The sequence below is a fragment of the Vidua chalybeata genome, chromosome 23, assembly GCF_026979565.1.
Source record: "Vidua chalybeata isolate OUT-0048 chromosome 23, bVidCha1 merged haplotype, whole genome shotgun sequence".
NCBI lineage: Eukaryota > Metazoa > Chordata > Aves > Passeriformes > Viduidae > Vidua > Vidua chalybeata.
In genome coordinates this window covers 1,821,982-1,841,861 of record NC_071552.1, presented here as the reverse complement: position 1 = coordinate 1,841,861, position 19,880 = coordinate 1,821,982, and the positions used below count along the sequence as shown (strand labels likewise).

General features: G+C 42.1%; 2 protein-coding genes across 2 annotated transcripts; one reads left to right on the top strand and one right to left on the bottom strand.

Annotated features, from left to right (window-relative positions):
* The first annotated feature begins 806 nt into the window (after window positions 1–806).
* On the top strand, window positions 807–12,592 carry LOC128799115 (uncharacterized). Its single transcript, XM_053963233.1, has 13 exons — window positions 807–863; window positions 1,629–1,865; window positions 2,076–2,213; window positions 2,830–3,078; window positions 5,107–5,286; window positions 7,067–7,234; window positions 7,401–7,541; window positions 8,258–8,459; window positions 10,565–10,633; window positions 11,299–11,418; window positions 11,861–11,957; window positions 12,108–12,285; window positions 12,432–12,592. The coding sequence occupies exons 1-13, from the start codon at window positions 807–809 to the stop codon at window positions 12,519–12,521; spliced, it is 1,926 nt and encodes a 641-aa protein (XP_053819208.1). The 3' UTR covers window positions 12,522–12,592.
* Window positions 12,593–13,541: 949 nt separating this feature from the next.
* On the bottom strand, window positions 13,542–19,543 carry BTG4 (BTG anti-proliferation factor 4). The gene is made up of 6 exons (XM_053963509.1): window positions 19,457–19,543; window positions 19,182–19,257; window positions 16,095–16,290; window positions 15,212–15,349; window positions 14,317–14,512; window positions 13,542–13,718 (listed from the first exon to the last, which is right to left on the bottom strand). The coding sequence occupies exons 3-6, from the start codon at window positions 16,265–16,267 to the stop codon at window positions 13,542–13,544; spliced, it is 684 nt and encodes a 227-aa protein (XP_053819484.1). The 5' UTR covers window positions 16,268–16,290; window positions 19,182–19,257; window positions 19,457–19,543.
* Between the last annotated feature and the right edge of the window lie 337 nt (window positions 19,544–19,880).

Sequence of the window (19,880 nt, the reverse complement as noted above, 5' to 3'; positions counted from 1 at the left end):
TTTGTTCCTTGAAATGGGTCGGTGGTCCCTTCCATGGGGAGGGGTCCCAAAATGAGGAAGTAAATGAAGTCTTCCTCATTCTGACCTTTCTGCCTTTTCAATGCAAATATGACAAATGAACCTTGGTAGAACTCCCATTCCCTGTCTTCAATTGGTTTCAGAACAGAGGAGGCCCACAATTGTCTCATGTTCCTAAAAGCTGTTTGTCAGTTTCTATATTCTTCATTACAAACCAGCTAACGAAACATTGCGTTGACAAGCAATCAATTATTGGTTAACTACTAACTCATAACTTCAAGGCCTACTTACAGAATCCCTTTATTTTAATTAACTCTAGTAAGGCTTATCTCTAACTAAAATCTTAGCTCCTCTAAAATCTCTAAATCTCTTAAAGTTTATGTTTCATTTTCTTGTCTAGGCTACTCCTCAAGGAGCACTTTAAAGGCCTCTGCTGCTCACACAGAGGCATTAAAAAGTGAAGAAAATCAGGAAACCACTCCAGCTTCCATGATAACCCCTGCCCTGCTGCCCTCACCTGCAGGAAGGATCACCCACCTGCAGCAGGAAATGCAGACAAGGTGAGAAACCCTTGTCACTCCCTGCTTTTTTGGGGCATTAAAAAATACCTTTTTTGCAAGTTTTTTCCCCCCTCAGGAAGTTTCTCTTTGGAGGAAAAAGGAGATCCCTGGCGTTGTGCGGGGGAGGGCGGTGAGTTTGGAAAAGCAGAGGTGACTCCAGGCTGCTCGTGCACATCTGGCTGCAGGTTCCTCTGGGAGAAGCACAGCTGGGAGCGGGCACAGCTGGAAATGTCCCTGCTGGCACAGGAGATGGGCGCCGTCTGCTCCTTCTATCAGTCGCCCAAGGTTGGCATCGTGGCGCCTCACACCTCACACAGGAGAAGGAAGTTTTCCCCTTCCTACCCCAATTCCTTTCAGTTTTCCCACTGAAAACGGAATTTTTCAATTCACAAAAGTTGAAGCAAGAAGTAGTTTATCAGAGAAGGAGGAAAAAAAAACCCTCATTACGGGAAAGCAAAACAGAACTTAATTCAGTTTTCCTCTCTCAGTGCCAAGGCACAAGAAGCAGTGGCCTCATTTTCAGTAACTTTTGGGTATTCAAGCCCACTGAGGGCACCTAAATGAACAAGGATTTTTTAAATGGCACTTAAAAAAAAAAAAAGGATTTTTAAAATCCATCCCACTGATGGCACTTAAACGAACAAGGATTTTTAAAATCCCACTGATGGCATTTAAATGAACAAGGATTTTTAAAACCCCACTGATGGCATTTAAATGAACTAGGATTTTAAAATCCCACTGATGTCACTTAAATGAACAAGGATTTTTAAAATCCCACTGATGGCATTTAAATGAACAAGGATTTTTTAAAATGGCACTTAACAAACCAAGAATTTTTTAAATGGCACTTCAAAACCCAAGGATTTTTAAAATCCATCCCACTGCTGGCACTTCACTGAACAAGGATTTCTAAAATCCCACTGCTGGCACCTAAACGAACAGGGATTTTTAATTTCTGGCTGAGTGTTTTACACCTCAGGCTCAGAGTGGGGCTCAGCTCTCCCTCAGCTGCTGCTCCTGACCATGCAGATGGGATGTCCATCCTTGCAGGGGCTGCAGAGCAGGGCTGCCACCCTGGATTCACTCCTGGGAGAGCTCTCAGAACGCCACAGCCGGGCTGGACAAGCCCTGCTCCAGAGACACCTGGATGAAGTGAAACGTTCCAACCTCAACCCAGAGCTGGCAGTGCCCAAACAGCCCCAACACTTCCTGGAAGAACTTCCCCAGCAGTTGTCCTTCTGCCTGCTGAGCTGGCAAAGCCCAGACTGTGACCTCAGCGAGCAGCAGGTGAGTTTGAGGCATTTTCTGGATGTTTTTGTCACTTTTGTCTGGCTGGTTTTGTCATTTTCTGGGTGTTTTTGCCATTCCATGGTTACCACAGCACCTTAAATATTCCACAAATTCAGATGTTCCAGGGAATCGGACTTCTCTGCTCCTGCTGAGCACAGAGCTCTTTGTTGGTGCAGAAAATCCCACTTTTTGAAATGTGTTTGACAGAAACACCGCTGGGAAGTTGAGCATTGCCCGGGCTCTGTGACTCGGATGCTGCACGTCTCAGGGATGAAGATTGTAAAGCTGGAAGCTCTGAGACAGAAATGTCTCTACAGAGTCCTGGATCTCTACAGCCACCTCCAGGTAGAGGCATTTTGTGATTTTCCTGCCTCCCGATTTAATCCTGACCTTAACAAAAAAAAAAAAAAAAAAAAAAAAAAAATCCTCTCACCCTGACCAAAAATCTACAGCAACCTCCTGTGCAGTGTTGTTGATGTCGGTGAACCCAATGGGAAGAATGATGATGTCTAACTTTATTTCAGAAGGTTAAATGATTGCTTTATTATAATTATGTTATAACACATTAATATGCTATATAAAAGAGGATACTAAATACTACATGCTACTTTCTCTAACTATTATATCTAACTAACTTACAACTCGTGACCCTGTTCTCCAGAGCTTAGACATAGGTGGATCTGATTGGCTCTCAGGCCTAAACAATTTATTATGATTTAACCAAGAGCTCACTCCAGGTAAACAATTCTCTAAACACATTCCACAAGAGAAAAACATGGAGCAGAAATAGAAATTGTTTTCTCTTTCATTTCTCTCTGTGTACCTCAATAAAAAATCCTGAGAGAGAGAGAAATGTGCTTGCCACAGTGCAGAACCCCACTCTTCTAACCCCAGCTCTAGAAAAAACAGGTTATTTTTATTTAAAAAAACCACATTTTCTCACTCTGCTCATCTGCTCCAGGCTGCGGCTTGCCCAGAAGGTGTGAGCAGGATCCTGAGCAGCTTCAGGTGCCAGAATCCAGCTGAAGAAGTGGCCCGGGAGGTGGCTGAGAGCAGGGAGCAGCAGCAAGCAGCCAGAGCCGTGGATTTCCTCCAGAAGCACCATCAGGAGGGGGATCTGCTGAAGGGGTTAAACGCAGAGGCAGAGGCTGAGCTGAGAAAAATGCAGGCACAGTTCAGGCTGGAGCTTCAAACCCTGACAGAGGAGAAGGTACTGGGGGAGCCCTGGGTGCTGGGAATTCCAGCCTTTCTGTGCTGGCAGGCACTGCCCCCCAGGAGAACACGGCACTGACCTGGGGCCGTGGAGAAGCTTCCAAGATGGAATGGTGGGACTGGGATTGGGGGGGGGGAGTTTGGAGAGAAGTGTGTGATGTCACAGGGTGGGAAACGCGGAGTTTAAGGGTTTAGAATGTAGTAATGTATGTAAAGCAAGAAGGAGGGGGTAGGACAGAGGCTGGTCCTTCTTCTTCTCCATCTCCTTCTTCTCCTCCTTCTCTTTCTTCTTCTTCTCCTTCTTCTTTCTTCTTCTCCTCCTTCTTCTTCTCCTCCTCCTCCTTCTTCTCTTTCTTCTCCTCCTTCTTCTTCTCTTTCTTCTTCCTCTCCTCCTCCTCCTCTTTCTTCTTCTCTTTCTTCTCCTCCTCCCTCTTCTCCTCCTCTTCCTTCTTCTTCTCTTTCTTCTCCTCCTCCTCCTCCTTCCTCTCTTTCTTCTTCTTTTCCTTTTTCTTTCTTCTTCTCCTCCTCCTCCTTCTTCTTCTCTTTCTTCTCCTCCTCCTTCTTCTCTTTCTTCTCCTCCTCCTCCTCTTTCTTCTTCTCTTTCTTCTCCTCCTCCTTCTCTTTCCTCTTCTTCTCCTCCTCTTTCTTCTCTTTCTTCTTCTTCTCCTCCTCCTTCTTCTCTTTCTTCTTTTCTCCATCTCCTTCTTCTTCTCCTCTTCCTCCTTCTTCTCCTCCTCCTCCGTGGGTTTGGGTGGTTTTGTGTAATTGGATAAAAAAGTCCACATTGCAGAGCACGGGTGGTTGGTTATTGGGTTAAAAATAAAAATAATTTAGATGTCATTTGTTAATTGCATAGTCTTTCCTTAAAACACCTCGTGGAGAGAGAGACGGGGCCATTCTGGAGCTTGTGAGTGAAATGCTGTAGAACTTACAGCTGTGAGACTGGGGTAAAGATAAAAATATCTGTATTATTTATCTGTTATTTATATCTAATAAACATTTGAGCCCAAACACAAAACACCATCAATCCCAACCCTGACCAAGGCAGAAAAAGGAGGACGAAACATCAGGATTGCCATTTTTTAACAGCCACACAGAGGGTGCGGAGGTCAGGAAAACCCCCGGCTTTGCTATTTCAGGGATATTTGATGGGATTCCCAATGATTTAAATTTAATGATTCAATTTAATTATTTTGCCTTGTGCTGTCAGGGCAAAACTGGAAGAGTCTTTTTGGACATTGACAGAGTTTTTTTGGGAGTTTTAGTTTTTGCCTTGTGCTGTCAAGGCAAAAAATTGAAGAGTCTTTTTGGACGTTGATGGAGTCTTTTTGGAAGTTTCAATTTTTGCCTTGTGCTGTCAGGGCAAAACTGGAAGAGTCTTTTTGGACGTTGATGGAGTTTTTTTGGGAGTTTCAATTTTTCCCTTGTGCTGTCAGGGCAAAAAAATTGAAGAGTCTTTTTGGACCTTGATGGAGTCTTTTTGGAGGTTTCAATTTTTGCCTTGACAGCACAAGGCAAAACTGGAAGAGTCTTTTTGGACATTGACAGAGTTTTTTTGGGAGTTTCAATTTTTCCCTTGTGCTGTCAGGGCAAAACTGGAAGAGTCTTTTTGGACGTTGACGGAGTTTTTTTTGGGAGTTTTAGTTTTTGCCTTGTGCTGTCAAGGCAAAAAAATTGAAGAGTCTTTTTGGACGTTGATGGAGTCTTTTTGGAAGTTTCAATTTTTGCCTTGACAGCACAAGGCAAAACTGGAAGAGTCTTTTTGGACGTTGACGGAGTTTTTTTGGGAGTTTTAGATTTTGCCTTGTGCTGTCAAGGCAAAAAATTGAAGAGTCTTTTTGGACCTTGATGGAGTCTTTTTGGAGGTTTCAATTTTTGCCTTGTGCTGTCAGGGCAAACATTGAAGAGTCTTTTTGGACGTTGACGGATTCCATTATTTTCATCCCCTCCGCATTTCTCATTTCAAAACCGCAGCGCTCCCGCCCTTCCTCGAGCCTGGAACTCTTGGTTTTCTCCCCAACTCAAGGCCAGAGAAGGGGAGGTGCTGCAGGGGACGCGGGGACAGCCGTGTGGGGACCTGGTGGCCTACGCCCTGCTCGCCCAGAGCCACCTGCGGCGCGCGGTGACTGCGCTCCAGGACTGCCAGCGCCTCCGCGGCACCGCCCTGCGCGCCCGAAGGGAGGGCACAGGCCTGGGACACCTCGTGGTGCGAGAGAAATGCTCCTTCTTCTTTAAAGAGTCTCTGATTTAAAATTCTCCCTTTTTAACTTTAAATTCTCCTTTTTTTATTTTAAATTCTCCTTTTTTTTAAACTTTAAATTCTCTTTTTTTTATTTTAAATTCTCCCTCTTTTTAACTTTAAATTCTCTTTTTTTTTATTTTAAATTTTCCTTTTTTATAACTTTAAATTCTCTTTTGTTTATTTTAAATTCTCCCTTTTTAACTTTAAATTATCTTTTTTTGATTTTAAATTCTCCTTTTTTTTAAACTTTAAATTACCTTTTCTTTATTTTAAATTCTCCTTTTTTTTAAACTTTAAATTCTTTTTTTATTTTAAATTCTCCTTTTTTAAACTTTAAATTCTCCTTTTTTTTTATTTTAAATTTTCCTTTTTTATAACTTTAAATTCTCTTTTTTTTATTTTAAATTCTCCTTTTTATAACTTTAAATTCTCTTTTTTTTTATTTTAAATTTTCCTTTTTTAACTTTAAATTGTCTTTTTTTATATTTTGAATTCTCTTTATTTAAAATTCTCCTTTTTTCTTTTTTTATTTAAAATTCTCCATTTTAACTTTAAATTCACTTTTTTTATTTTAAATTATCCTTTTTTTTAAATTTTAAATTGTCTTTTTTAAATTTTGAATTCGCTTTATTTAAAATTCTCCTTTTTTCTCTTTTTTATTTAATATTCTCATTTTTTATTTTAAATTCTTTTTTAACTTTAAATTCTCTTTTTTATTTTAAATTCTCTTTTTTAATTAAAATTCTCCTTTAAATTCTCTTTCTTATTTAAAATTCTCCTTTTTTTATTTTAAATTCTCTTTTTTTAAATTTAAAATTCTCCTTTTTTTTCTCTTTTTTATTTAAAATCTCCTTTTTTTAATGCCCCCTTTTTTTTTAATCCTCTTTTTTAAATTCTCTTCTTTTAATTCTCCATTTTTTTTTTTGTTTAAAATCCTCCCTTCTTTTTGTTCAAAATCTCTCTTTTTTTTGCTTTAAAATTCTCCCCCTTTTTTTGCTTTAAAATCCTCCTTTATTTTTGTTTAAAATCTCTCTTTTTTTGGTTTAAAATTCTCCCCTTTTTTGGTTTGCTTAAAATTTTCTTTTTCTGTTTAAAATTATCTTTTTTTTTTTTGTTAAAATTCTCTCTTTTGTTGGTTTAAAATTCTCTCCTCTTTTGTTAAATTTTCCCTTTTTTTGTTCAAAATTCTGTTCTTTTAATTCTTTTTTTTTTTCATTTAAAATTCTCTCCTTTTTTTTTTTTTTTTTTTTTTGGTTAAAATTCTCTAAGTTTGGTTTAGAACCTGGAGCGCGTTGCTGCGAATCTTTACCAACTCTCAGGAATTGTGTCTGTTTAGGGAAGGGCTTCTAGAAACGAAGTTAACTCCAAATTAAAAGAAATTATTATCTTATTTTTTAATGCCAAAAAGTATGGGAACCATGCAGGGATTTCCTACTACAAATCAGACACTGCACAGCCACTTTTAACATAAATTTATTTAAGGCTCCTTTGAGAATGTTCGATTTATTTTCAGCACTTGTGGGTTTGTTATTTGGGTGTTTATAAACAGCAAAAAAATAAAGAAAAAATAATGAAAAAAAAATAAACAACTGCAAGATTTTGTACCAATTTTTTTTTTTTTTTTTTTTTTTTTTTTTTTAATATTTTCACAACTCCGGCTCTCACACCTGCCCTCGACACATTGTGTAAAATTAAATTAACCAGATGAGATTTGGAGATTTCACACGCCCAATCTCCCTTCCAGGACTCAGCACTGGATGATGAGAGCGGGGACGTTCTGCAGCTCCTGAAGGACGACACTGAATATTTATTTTTAGTGCTGGAATTTCTACAGGCTGGAAGGTTCTTAGAGCTGAGAGAAACCCACTTCAAGGAAATGATCAGAAGCTTAAAATGCTGCAGGCAGGAGAAGGTAAAATTCAAAATATATTACTTTGTACTCTTATTCAGAAAATAATAAATAGTTGCTGTTCTTGCTGTGCAAAGGAATTTCTTCTCCAAGTATCAAAATTCCCAAAACAATACCAGGATTTTTGGGTTTGGACCTTTTTTTTGTTTTTTTTTTTCCCCATTTACAGTTTGTGGAAGATGCAAACGTCACAACCAAAGAAGTGAAAAAATTCAGAGAGGAGAAAATGAGAGAGCTGAAGGAAGAGCTGAAGCAATTCCTGGAAAAGAAAAAAACTGAGAATATTTCCAGTAGCTTTGATCCATTTCAGGTAAGAAAAGAGCAAACCCCAAATGATTTTTAACTGAATATGCATGGGACATAAAATTAAAGGTATCATGTTAATAAGACCATGACTGCAGCTGTCCTGAATGATGAAATTCACATTTAAATGTGAATATATGAATGAAGATAATATATATATATATCATATATAAGATGTAGATATAAGACATGTATATCTATAAGATGTAGATAAAAATTATATATTATATAAAAGATGTATATAAGATTCATATAAGATATATATCATAGATGTATATAAGATGAATATAGGATATAAATCATATATCAGATGTATATAAGGTATAAATAACATATTTATATGACATAAATCATATCTATCTATAAGATTATATATCTATAAGATTATCTATATCTATAAAATTATCTATATCTATAAGATATATTAGATATTGTATTCTATATATTACTTTGTATTATATAGAATATATTATAGGTAATATATATTATACTATATCATATATATATATATACATAAATAATATTTATATGAAGAAAATGGCTGCAAGTCATACTTGAAAAAACTGGAAAGGGCCAGGGAGAAGAAAAGCTTTTAAAAGGAGGATTTACTTTTTAATGATTGTGAGCTCTGGTGCTCTGGCCCTGCCTTGCCCAGCACGGAGAACTCACCCTGAGAACTTCCCCAGCTTTTCCCAGCACTTTCATCCCTTCCTCTCCTTGCAGAGTTTGAGGAAGGATTGCCCCGAGAGGAATTCTTCCCCGGCAGAGGATTTCCAGCTGCACTGGCTGAAGCTGAGCGGGAGCTCGGCAGGAGAGAAGAGCGGGGAGCTGCAGCAGGAGAGGGAACCCCCACCCCAGTGCCGGGGGGCACTGCCAGGGCCACAGCGCGGGCCAGGGGAGCAGCTCCAGGGGTTCCTGACCGCGGGTGAGCCCCGAGCTGGGATCCCTTCTGGGCACGGAGCATCACCTGCAGGGCCTGCGTGTCAGGGTGACCCCAAAAGTGTAAAATTCCTCATTTCCCAGCCCCGCAGCCAAAGGAGTCTGAATGCCCAGGGTCGGCTTCTCAAGGGTGTTTATTTTCCCTTCTCTAGAACATTCTCTCTCTGCCCTGCTGAGCTCTGTCCAGCAGCTCGGCCATGGCATTCTGTCTGCCCTCAGGGCAGTGTTCACATTTTATACCAAAAACTCCGTGTGCCGTGGTTACAATAACGTGCCAATGTCTGTCATTGGTGTTGGACAGTGTGTCTGTGCCTGAAACCAACAGAAAAGTGTCACCAGCACAGCGAGACATGGAGGGTGAGAGGAAGGAGAAGAAGGTCAGGACACGCCCAAACCCCTCCATCTTGTCCCCTTGAACCCCATTCTAAAAATCCCCAAATTCCACTTTTTCACCCTGTGTTAATTCAACTACCGCACTACTCAAACTGATTTATTAAAGAAACATGGATATTGATCTAGCACCAATATCCAACTGTGACGGACAAAAACTCTCTAACAGTTTGAAGTTAGAAAGTGTATGTTCATTGCGGCGCCGGGCAGCGTGCGGGACAGCTCCCAAATACACACTGCACCTTTCCAATGATTACAGAGTCCTTTTATCCACACCAGAATTGAATACCCAAAATACATATTCATCATTTGGTACATCCCATTCCTCCCTTCCTATGCTAATCATTCCCAAAGCCATTAAGCATGCAGAGTTTGTTCCTTGAAATGGGTCGGTGGTCCCTTTCATGGGGAGGGGTCCCAAAATGAGGAAGTAAATGAAGTCTTCCTCATTCTGACCTTTCTGCCTTTTCAATGCAAATATGACAAATGAACCTTGGTAGAACTCCCATTCCCTGTCTTCAATTGGTTTCAGAACAGAGGAGGCCCACAATTGTCTCATGTTCCTAAAAGCTGTTTGTCAGTTTCTATATTCTCCATTATAAACCCAGCTAATGAAACATTGTGTTGACAAGCAGTCAATTCTTAGTTAACTACTAACTCTTAACTTCCTCAATTTTTTTATGAAATTCATTTAATTCATTTTTTGATGAATTTGATAAATTTCATTTATTTTAATTAACTCTAGGAAGGCTTATCCCTAACTAAAATCTTAGCTCCTCGAAAATCTCTAAATCTCTTAAAGCTTATGTTTCAAAACCCCTGTGGTTTGTAATTCCTCACACAGAGTTGGCAGTTTTTCCCACGGGCTAAAATCAAAGCCACAGGTGTTTTTGACTTTGTGCCAAGGTCCCCGAGCCCCCTCCAGGGTCTGGAGCCAGCCAGGGCAGCCACAGGGATGTGCTGGGCTCTGACACTGCTGGAAATCAACAGCACAGAGATCCCAACACACACACGTCGTTAAACCACTTCCAAAAATTAGAGAAATTAATTAATTTTATTTAATAAATTTATGTAGCAAATAAATATTTAATAAATTTATCCATTACATTTATTAAATATTTAATTGCTAAATAGATTTATCAAAATGTATTAATTAAATTTTAATCAATGTGTTTATTAAGTTTTAGTTTAGCAACCATCTCATTTAGTAAATAAATTCATTGAATTTTGATTTATTAATAAATGTATTTTTAAAATAAATTAATGTATTGAAACTTATTAAATAAAAATTATTTAATTTCTTAAATTTATTTAATACTTTTATTAAGATTTCATTTATTAAATCTATGTATTAAATAAAATTTTTTGAAATTTGATTTATTTAAATAAATGTATTAAAATTTATTACATTTATTTAACAAAAAGTAATTAAATAAATTTATTAATATTTGTTTATTACATGTATTTAATAAATTAAAACTTAATTTAATAAATTTCTTTAATAAATAATTAAAATTTAATTTATTCCATACATTTATGTGTTAAATAAATAAATTACAGCTTTTAATCCTAAATGTTTGTTTTTAAACTGAGGCCTGGGTGCTGGGAAGGAGAGTCAAAATTAGCTCCTGGAAAAAGGAATGGGCACAAACCCCTCTGGAATTACACCAGATAACGCCTGGAATTTTCTTCCTCTGTCAGGTATCAAGGTGCTGAAGCAGGCAGAGCACCTGATGGCATCGAGGATCACCCTGCTGAACCCTCAGCATGGTAAAAAAACTGAAAGAATTTGGATTTTCTTTCTTTTCCCTCCTCTGTTTCACCTCACCTACGAAACTCACCTTGCAATAAATGTTTGCTTAAAAAAAAAAAGCACAGTGAGAAGTGGAGAAATTGTTGAAGGAAACAACATTGTGGCAGGCACATTGTTGTCTCTCTCAGGATTTTTTCCTAGAGGAGCACAGAGAGAAGAAAGAGAAAACAATTTCTATTTCTGCTCCTTGTTTTTCCCATGTGGAATGTGTTTGGAGAATTGTTTACCTGGGGTGAGTGCTTGGTTGGATTCTGGTGAGGATTGTTGGAGCCTGGTGGCCAATCCAACCCAACCCAACCCAACCCAACCCAACCCAATCCAATCCAACCCAATCCAATCCAACCCAACCCAACCCAATCCAACCCAATCCAACCCACTGTGGCTGGACTCTCAGAGAGGGTCACGAGTTGTGAGTTAGATTTGGCAGTTAGAACAAGTAGGTTTGTAGTTTTAGTATCTCCTTTAAATAGTAAATTAATGTATTATAGCACAGTTCTAATAAAGAAATCATTCAGCCTCCTGAACTAGAGTCAAACATCAATTTTCCCCACTGGCTTCACCTGCATTTCCAGCACAACATTTCTGCATTTCCAGCACAACATTTCTGCATTTCCTTCCACAGGGTTTGGGTTCCGGGGGAAAAGCTCCTCTTTGCTCCTCGGCCTCCTGCAGGAGGTGAACGACGAGCTCCGAAGTCACGCAGCAGCAGCTGGGCTGGGACACAGCCAAAGGCTGGAGAAAAGTAAGTTTTACCTTTTTTTCTTCTCAGAAACCAGCCAGAATTGGGTGTGAACTGGAAGATTTCTGCTTCATCCTCGATTATGATCAAATTTTGCTGCACAAACACCTCATTTATTCTCCCCACCAGTCAAGGAGAAAGAGTCAGCACCCAAAGACTCAGCACCCAAATTTGCTGCTGACCAGCTGTAATGCCACTTTTCCAGACCTTGATTATGAGGAGTTTCTCTAAGAAAAGCCAATTTTTGCACATTGCCTTCATTATCTTTATAATAATTCCCAGTGCATCAACACTGAGTCGTTTTTGCTTTGAAAAAGATTAAAATAGAGATGAGAAATGCAGTGTTTTATCCAATTGTAGTGCAGTGTTACCTCTTGGACAAAAAGAAAAGCAATATTTTTTTGCAATAATTAATTAATCTAAATAAATTCTACTGTTCTTGCAGCAGAATCACACAACAAGAAGTGGCTGATGAAGAAAAAACAGAATTTCCTTCACCTCCTGAGCAGCAGTGGAAGGGACAGCCTTGGACAGAAGGCACAGTGAGCATAATTTTCTATTATTTTCTATTTAAACTCATTATTTCACTGCCTCATACAGTGCAATTTGTCTTTCTGGCTTGCTCCTGTGAAGATAAAGTTTTAATACGGGCATTTCTTCTCTCTCAATTTAAACTTATCCCTGTTTTTTAGCCTTGAGGAGGAAACTGCGAGCTCCTTTTCCCCTTCAGAGCTGGAGGATAAAGTGGACGCATTAACTGAGGAGCTGGTGCAGATTCTAGAGGATGAAGAGCAGTTTTTAAGCAGTGAAGGCAATGAAGATCTGCTCTCTTATTACCTGGAAATAACCAGCTTGGAGAAGGAGAGTTTGGTAAAACAAATAAATGCATTAGAAGAGGAAATAGCCCAGGGCAGAAAGTTGTGATGCTCAGAACTCTGTGGTTTGGCTCCTGCTCCTCTGCACTGGGCATTAGGCTTCAATCCAAAGTAAATCCTCTGTTTCTGCTTTAATTCCAGCCCAGGGGCTCCTTAAATCAGGAGGGAAAGCAGTGCAGGAATGGAAGTGGCAAGACAGAAATGACATTTCTGGCCACATCCAAGTGCTGAGAAGAAATATTGCTGCAAAAGCCCAGAGTCCAAGTTTCCAGGAACAGGAGCAGAAAATAGAACCACTCAACTCCTAGCGTGAAATAAATTATTCTCTAAACTAATGCATCACTCCACGAGGTGTTCTGAGGCCTCTGCAGCTGAGAGCTGCAGTTTTCTGATTTTATGACACAGCAAAAACTGCAGATACAGTTACTTGGGTTAATTATATCTGTTTAATTACACTTAAAGTGCAAGAAATTAATATTTCCCACCATTGAAGCAACTTCTGAAGTCGCCTTATTTCAGCTCTGTGCTACCACCCACACAGGAATGCGCTGTCCAAAACCATTCCTGCTCTTAAACCTGGGGAATCCGTCTCTCCTCCTCCCAAATTCCAGGGCCAAACCCCAAAAACACGAAACACTCAATATTTCCCAACCAGTGAAACCTCAGCCCAGCCTCCAGTGTAGATAAAAAGCACGTGAGGGAAGAGCAAAGCCACTCAAAACTCTTTCCCCCCCCCCCCCACCCATCAGTACAAAACTCATGGGGGCACAGCAGAATTTCAATATTTTTGTGAGTCACGAAATACCCCAGACATTTCTGCTGGTGCTCTTTAGGTCTTGGCTGCTGACACCTTTGCCAGAAGTAACAAAGTGTTTTTCAAAGCAGCTTGGGGGTGTTTTTACCTTCCTTCACCTGCTGGTGTTTCCACCAAAAAGCTCCTGAACACCCTTCAAGGCACCACCAGCAGCTGGCTTTGATTAAAAAAAACATTAGCAGATTTATTGATTTATGCATTTCCTTTTTAACTCACAAGAAGAGTCTCACATTACATCTTCAATCTTATGTTAACATCTATTAAAAACATTTAAAACCCCGGACAAACACCCCCCCCCCCCAAAAAAAAAAAATATTCACAAATGCAGAGTCAGAGACAGGGATTGGACAGGACGTGCTGTTTTTATGAGGTTTTGCAGTGCCAGCCTTCACCCCCTCACAAGAGCAGGGCTCCACAGTCGCAGAGGAGCCCTGGCTCTACCTCTTGGTGTTGATCCAGTGGTACCTGTCCACTCGTGGGCCAGCGAAGGTGGCCGTGGGCTTGTAGCTCCTGTAGCCCCTGTGCTGGCCAAAGTGGGAGCCCTCGGGCACGTGGGGCTTCCTGTGCAGGTACTGCCACCAGGGCTGGGGGGGAGCCTTGCAGAAGTCACCAAACTGAGCAGCAAAAAGGGGAAAAAAAACCCAAAAAAACCCCCATGTTAAAATGCTGCCCCTCCTTCCCCAGCAGGGTCAGGCCATCCCAGTTCCACCCCGCTCCTTCCCCAGGAAGCTGAGCCACCCCTGCTGCCTCCTCCCACGGCACCACTGAGGTTGGGAAAAGCCTTTCAAGGACTTCCCAGCCCTGCCCTAAGCCGTGTCCCCAAGGGCCACAACTTTTAAACCCCCCAGGGATGGTGACTCCATCAGGGCTGGTCACCATCCAGGGGGGACAACTCAGTTCTCCACAGTTAAACACACCGAGTGGGACAACGAGAGCTCGGCAGCAAGGAACAGCCCCGAGGTTCCTAAACTTTGTTCCACAAAGCTTGGGCAAGTTTGACATTTAAAACCAGACTTTTTATGGGACGGTGCCACCACGTGCCAGGGCTGGAAAACCCTGCCAGGGGAGAAATCAAACCTCAGCCTGCCCTGGAGCAGCTCAGGGCTGTTTCCTCCCCTCACTGGGGGTCTGGCACTGGGAGAAGAGCCTGACCCCCACCTGCCAGAACCCCTCTGGAGGGATTTCAGGGCCAGGAGCTCCCCCAGAGCTCACCTGGTAGATGCTGTTGGGGTTGCTGACGGTGGGGATGGCTCTGGGCTCCCTGCTGAAGCTCTCCTCATCCGAGGAGGTGCTGGAGTGATAGTCCAGGGCTGCCCTGCCCACGGCAAGGCTGATCTGCTGGGGCAGCTCGGGGTTCTCCTCCCCATCAAAGCGTGCCACGGTGAAGGGCCGGCTCCTCTCGCCGTACCTGCAACGGCTGCAGGTGGGTGCTGCTGCTCTGGCAGGAGCCAGTCACACCAAAAGGGACCAAACCCTCAGGAGTTAATGCTGGGAGCAGGCTTAGGCTGATGGAACACCCAGCACTTGGTGTTTGTCAGCCCCCAGCCATGCCTTCAGTTTGAGCTTTCGTGTTTTCCACGTTCTGTACTGCGTTTATAACTCTGAACTCCATGTAAAGTGTCAGCAAGTTCTCCTCACAGCTCAGGCACACAGAACAATCCTTCTCCAGCCCCAGAACCAAGGACACGGCTGCAGCTTCAGCCCCAAAAGTGCAAACAGCAGGGAATGGAGGGGAGCAAACTGGGAGGATGGGACTGCATCACCTGGAGCTGGAACTGCACAATTAACCCAATATGGAAACGGGCCAGAACTTATAAAAGTGTCAAAAGTTGTGACCTGGGGTCCATCTTGGGTGGAGCCACAGCTGGGCCCTTGCACAGCCCGAGGTGTGTCCTTTAAAAGCCTTTTAACAAGCCCCTGCTTTATTCCTTTAGCTCTGGCTGAAGGAATTCTTTCATTATTTAATTTATTTAGTCTGCTCCATACTCCACGTCACTTAGCCTGCTCCAAACTCCACGTCACTTAGCCTGCTCCATTTCCCATTTATTCTACTCCATTTCCCATTTATTCCTTCAGCTCTGTTCCCGAGGCATCCCCACGAGCTCACCTGCAGCACACCTGGAAGGGATCCACCCACAGCGTCATCTCCTTGGGCAGGCCCAGCAGGCTGAAGTCCACGTCACTCTCCACACAAGCCTGCTCCAGCAGGGGATCCCGTGCCTGGTGTTTGTTGATCCTGATGCACCTGGGGGACAGCAGAGTGCACCTGGGGCTGGGCTTTCACTGCAGCTTTGCAGCTTCTGCTCCTGCAGGGCACGCCCGAAATCTCTGCTCGCTCTCTCAGCACTCCCAAGCTGCTGCTGCAGGTTCTCACCCCGAGCCCCAGGCAGCCATTCAGCCTCACAAGCTGATTTATCAGCTCCAACAGGACTTTGATTTTCGCTCTCATCAATAGCTGATGAGGCAAGTCGCTGGTTTAAGTGTTTAAAACAAAACCATCCCAAAAGTCACTTTAAGGCCACTTGAATTCTGCATCCTGGGAGTCAGGGGCTACTTGAGACACTTCAGATTTCCACCTCAGTTCTCTAATCACACAGGTTTACAGGTTTAAAAAAATAACTTGCACCTCAGTTTTCTAATCACACATCTACAGGTAAAAAAAAAAAAAAAAAGGAGGTTTCCACCTCAGGTTTTTAATCATACATTTACAGGTAAAAAAAAAAAAAAAAAATTCCACCTCAGTTCTCTAGTCCCACAATTACAGTTTAAAAAAAAAGTATTTCCACCTCTGTTTTCCACCTCTAATCACATATTTACAGGTTAAAAAAAAAAAAAAAAAGTAACTTTGACCAACTAATAATTCTTCCTTCAAGCTTCAGGGGTATCCTGGTGGTTCCCTTTGCATTATTTATTTCACTTCAAGGCCTCCAGGAATTGCCTCTTGAATGCCAGCCCAAGGCTGCAGGCTCTTGTGCTGAGCCCCCTCTCACCTGAAGGCCTGGCCTCGGGATGGGTTGTCCAGGTACCAGTGGTTTTTGTACTTTTCAAACAGGACCGTGGTCAGCTTCGCTGCAAACTTCTCCACTTTGTGCTTGCTCAGCCTGTCTTCCCTCTTCACCAGCTTCGTGATGAAAAAAACCGTGGCAGCAATTTCATCTTTCATCTTAAAGTGCAGCGCAGGAGGTGCTGGAGCAGGGAGGGAACACCACAGCAGAGAGATTTAATAACATTAAGGCACTGTCAGGTTCCAAGAACTGATGCTGCAAAAGCTGCACAAGCCAGGATAGAAAGAGCCTGGGTAAGCCTGACTGCCAAACAGCAGATTAAATTTAGTTTGGGATATTAAAACCAGCCTAATGCATTACTAGAATGCACCTGCACTGAGCAAGTTAAGAGAGAATGTTTTAAAAAAGAGCTTAAAACATCATAGTTCTTACTTGTCACACACAGTGCAAGCAACAGACCTCACAAATACAGAGCTTTTCATGTAAAAAAAAAGACCAAAAAATCACCTTTTCACAGCAGAGAGAGTAAAAACTTGAGATTAACTTCACAAACAGCTTAAAGAGGCACCAAGAAAACAGCTAAAACACCACCAGGCCCTGCACCACTCACACAGGAGAAACCCCAACACCCAAAGGCCCCCTCCCTCTTTCCCTGGCAGAATTTGGTCAGGCTTTTTATGGAACAGGAATCATGTGGCGCTGAGGAATGTAAGAATATTCAGGTGTGCAGGAGCTGCAGGTGTGTGTTGGACTGACTGACAAGCTGCTCCAGAGATATTCCCAATCTCCTTGGCTTCATTCCTACATCAGCTCCTCCTTTTAGGGTGATTTCATTGATTCTCTCCTGAATTCTGTTGTGCCCATCACCCCATAAATCCCTGTGGAATATTTAATATTCACCACAAGAAACAGCACCAGGCTTAGCAATTAATAATTAGAACGGTGCTGGACTGCTTCTATTTTTTTTCCTTTTCCTGCTTCCTTTTTTCTCCTTTTTCTATTTTTTTCTGTTATTTTTCCACGTGAAACCTTCACATTTGGCTTTCCTTATTTAGAAAACCGCTTGATTCTGGATTTATCACACCACTGATCTTCCTGATTCACATTATCAGCACAGATTTATATCGTTTTTCAGGCATTTAAAACACAGAAAATGTCTCAGTTCCTCAAATGTTTGGCACAGAGAACAGCTGATTGTTCCTTTATTTTTTTTTTTTTCCCTTTTGCTGCCTCAGGAAGTTGTGTGTCCAGTGTGAGACCCCAGGAACTGCAGAGGGAAAAGAGCTGAGTGTTCAAAAGTGGCTCCTAACGGGGGCTGAGGATGGTGCAGCCCCTCAGTCCCCGTGCTCACATCTCAGCCTGAGGTGATGCCACGCAGGGGATGAGAAATTCAGAGCCTGAAGGCACAAATTGTGTCCCCAGACCACAAAATTCTGGCTATTTCTGGATTTCACTTCTCTCCCCTCACACAGCTCCTTCCTCGCTCTTTAATTTCTTTCTGCATAACACAGAAAAAAAATAAAAATAAAAAATAAAAAGCAAGGCTTTCAGGAGAAATTCTGCTTTTAAGGAATGAGTAATAAAGCACAAACCAGCCCCATATTCCTTCTCTTCCTTTGTCTGACAGACCAAAACACCTCCTCAGCCCGTGGGGACCTTTCCCTTTCCATCAGCAGCCAAAAGAGACAGAAAGCAGAGTCTGAGACAGAGAAGGGATCCTCAGAAAAAGCTTCCAGGATTGCTTTTGCTCAGACATGGAACCCCCGGTGTTGTGAGCCCATTATGTGCTGCTGGGATGAGACACAAGGATTTTGTTCCCTGAGTCATTCCTTCCTTTTCCGTGGAGAAAAGAGGGCAGGGCCAGCCTGCTCTGCTTTTTGGGGAATGCTGGAGGACAACAGGAAACTGCTGCTGGGAAGAATTTCCACCCAACATTTTCTGGCCTGTGTCTGTGCAGTCTGTGAAGGTTCTGACTCTGTCTGCATCCAGAATTAGCTCTGGAGCATTCTTGGGCAGCCAAGCTGGCTCTTCATGCCTGAGGGCTGACTTTTATTCTGGAGATTAAACTTCCTTTAAAAAGGTCATTTTAACTGAGTGGATTCCCTTGCAAACACTGCAGCCACAGCAGTTTTTCTATGTTCTCAAAAATCGGTTTCCATGTCAAAAAAAAAAAAAAAAAAAACCAAAATAAAAGTTCTCAAGTGACTATAAAGTTTTGATCACATTGATTTTGCTGCAGTGTGGCTGAATTGCAGGAGAAGGTGTTACAAAAAACCTCAGGGCAGCCACCACAGATCTGTGGGTTTTTAACTGAGCTGACAAAATTGGTGTCCAGGGAGATGTCAAAGAGCAAGATTTGCCACTTTAAAATGATGAGTAATGCACATAATTATAATTTTTTAAGCTCTTCTCGGTAAATTTAGTCCACTCTGGGTTTCCTAGACAATCCCAGACACACAGATTGGGATTCCTGTGGGGATGATTTTGTCTTTCTGGCCAAAGTCTGGATTTTAAGTCTGATTTCTTTGCTTTCACATCATTTTTCCTCAATATCAGATTGTAACCCAATAAAAGCCACGACCTCTTCCTCTCAGCTTTGATTTCCTTTCATTCAAATGCCAAAGCAGCATTCCCACTGCAGAACAGCAGCAGGCATGGTGGGGAGTGCACTGTTTGCTCATCATTCCCGACCCTGCCACGTTTCAGCCCCAGGAATTCTCCAGGGACCGTCCTGTCCCAAATGCCAGGGGTCACACAGAGACACAGGATGGGCTTTTGAGGCATCTCCTGCTTAATCCAGCAAGCCCAGGCAGGCCCTGTGAGCGGGGAAATTCTGTGACAAAAGGGCTGGAATGCACGAGGGACAGCAGAGGGGAGCCTGGAGCCTGTATTTGGGTGTTAAACTGTGAATTTCCCACCCTGGGATGTCACACACTCCTCACCTGTGGCAAGCACATTTCTCTCTCTCTCAGGATTTTTTATTGAGGTGCACAGAGAGAAATGAAAGAGAAAACAATTTCTATTTCTGCTCCATGTTTTTCTCTTGTGGAATGTGTTTGGAGAATTGCTTACCCTGAGTGAGCTCTTGGTTGGATCATGGTGGATTGTTTGGTCCTGACAGCCAGTCGGATCCACCTGTGTCTGGGCTCTGGAGAAAAGGGTCACGAGTTGGGAGTGAGTTAGATATGATAGTTAGAGAAAGTAACATGTAGTATTTAGTATCCTCTTTTATATAGCATATTAATGTATTATAACATAATTATAATAGAGAAATCATTCAGCCTTCTGAAATGGAGTTAGACATCATCATTCTTCCCATTGGGTTCGCCGACATCTACAACACTCACCAAGCTCCACACCCACAATCCCAGTGCTGCCAATCAGTTTTGGAAGCTTTCTCCACGGCCTCAGGTCAAATGCAGTGTTCTCTTGAGGCCGTGGAGATGTCCAAAATCGATGTCCTTTCAGCACAGAAAGTCTAAAATTCCAGGGTTCCACCAGGATCCCTCCTCCACCTCCTTCTGTTGGGTTCCTCGTTGCCATAGCCAGCACAGAAACTGCAGGTGAGCAGCAAACAAAGCCCTCACCTGAGAAACCAGCCGTGCACCAGGTGGCATCGCTTGGAGGATGACAATTCCACACATTTGCAACAGCAAACACGGGGAAATTCAGGCAAAGCCCTCAGCAATTCACCCAGCTGGGTGATTATTCCAGCTGTGGTTTTAAACTCGGTGGTTTTGATGCCATGCAGGAGCTCAAGCGTTTTTTCCT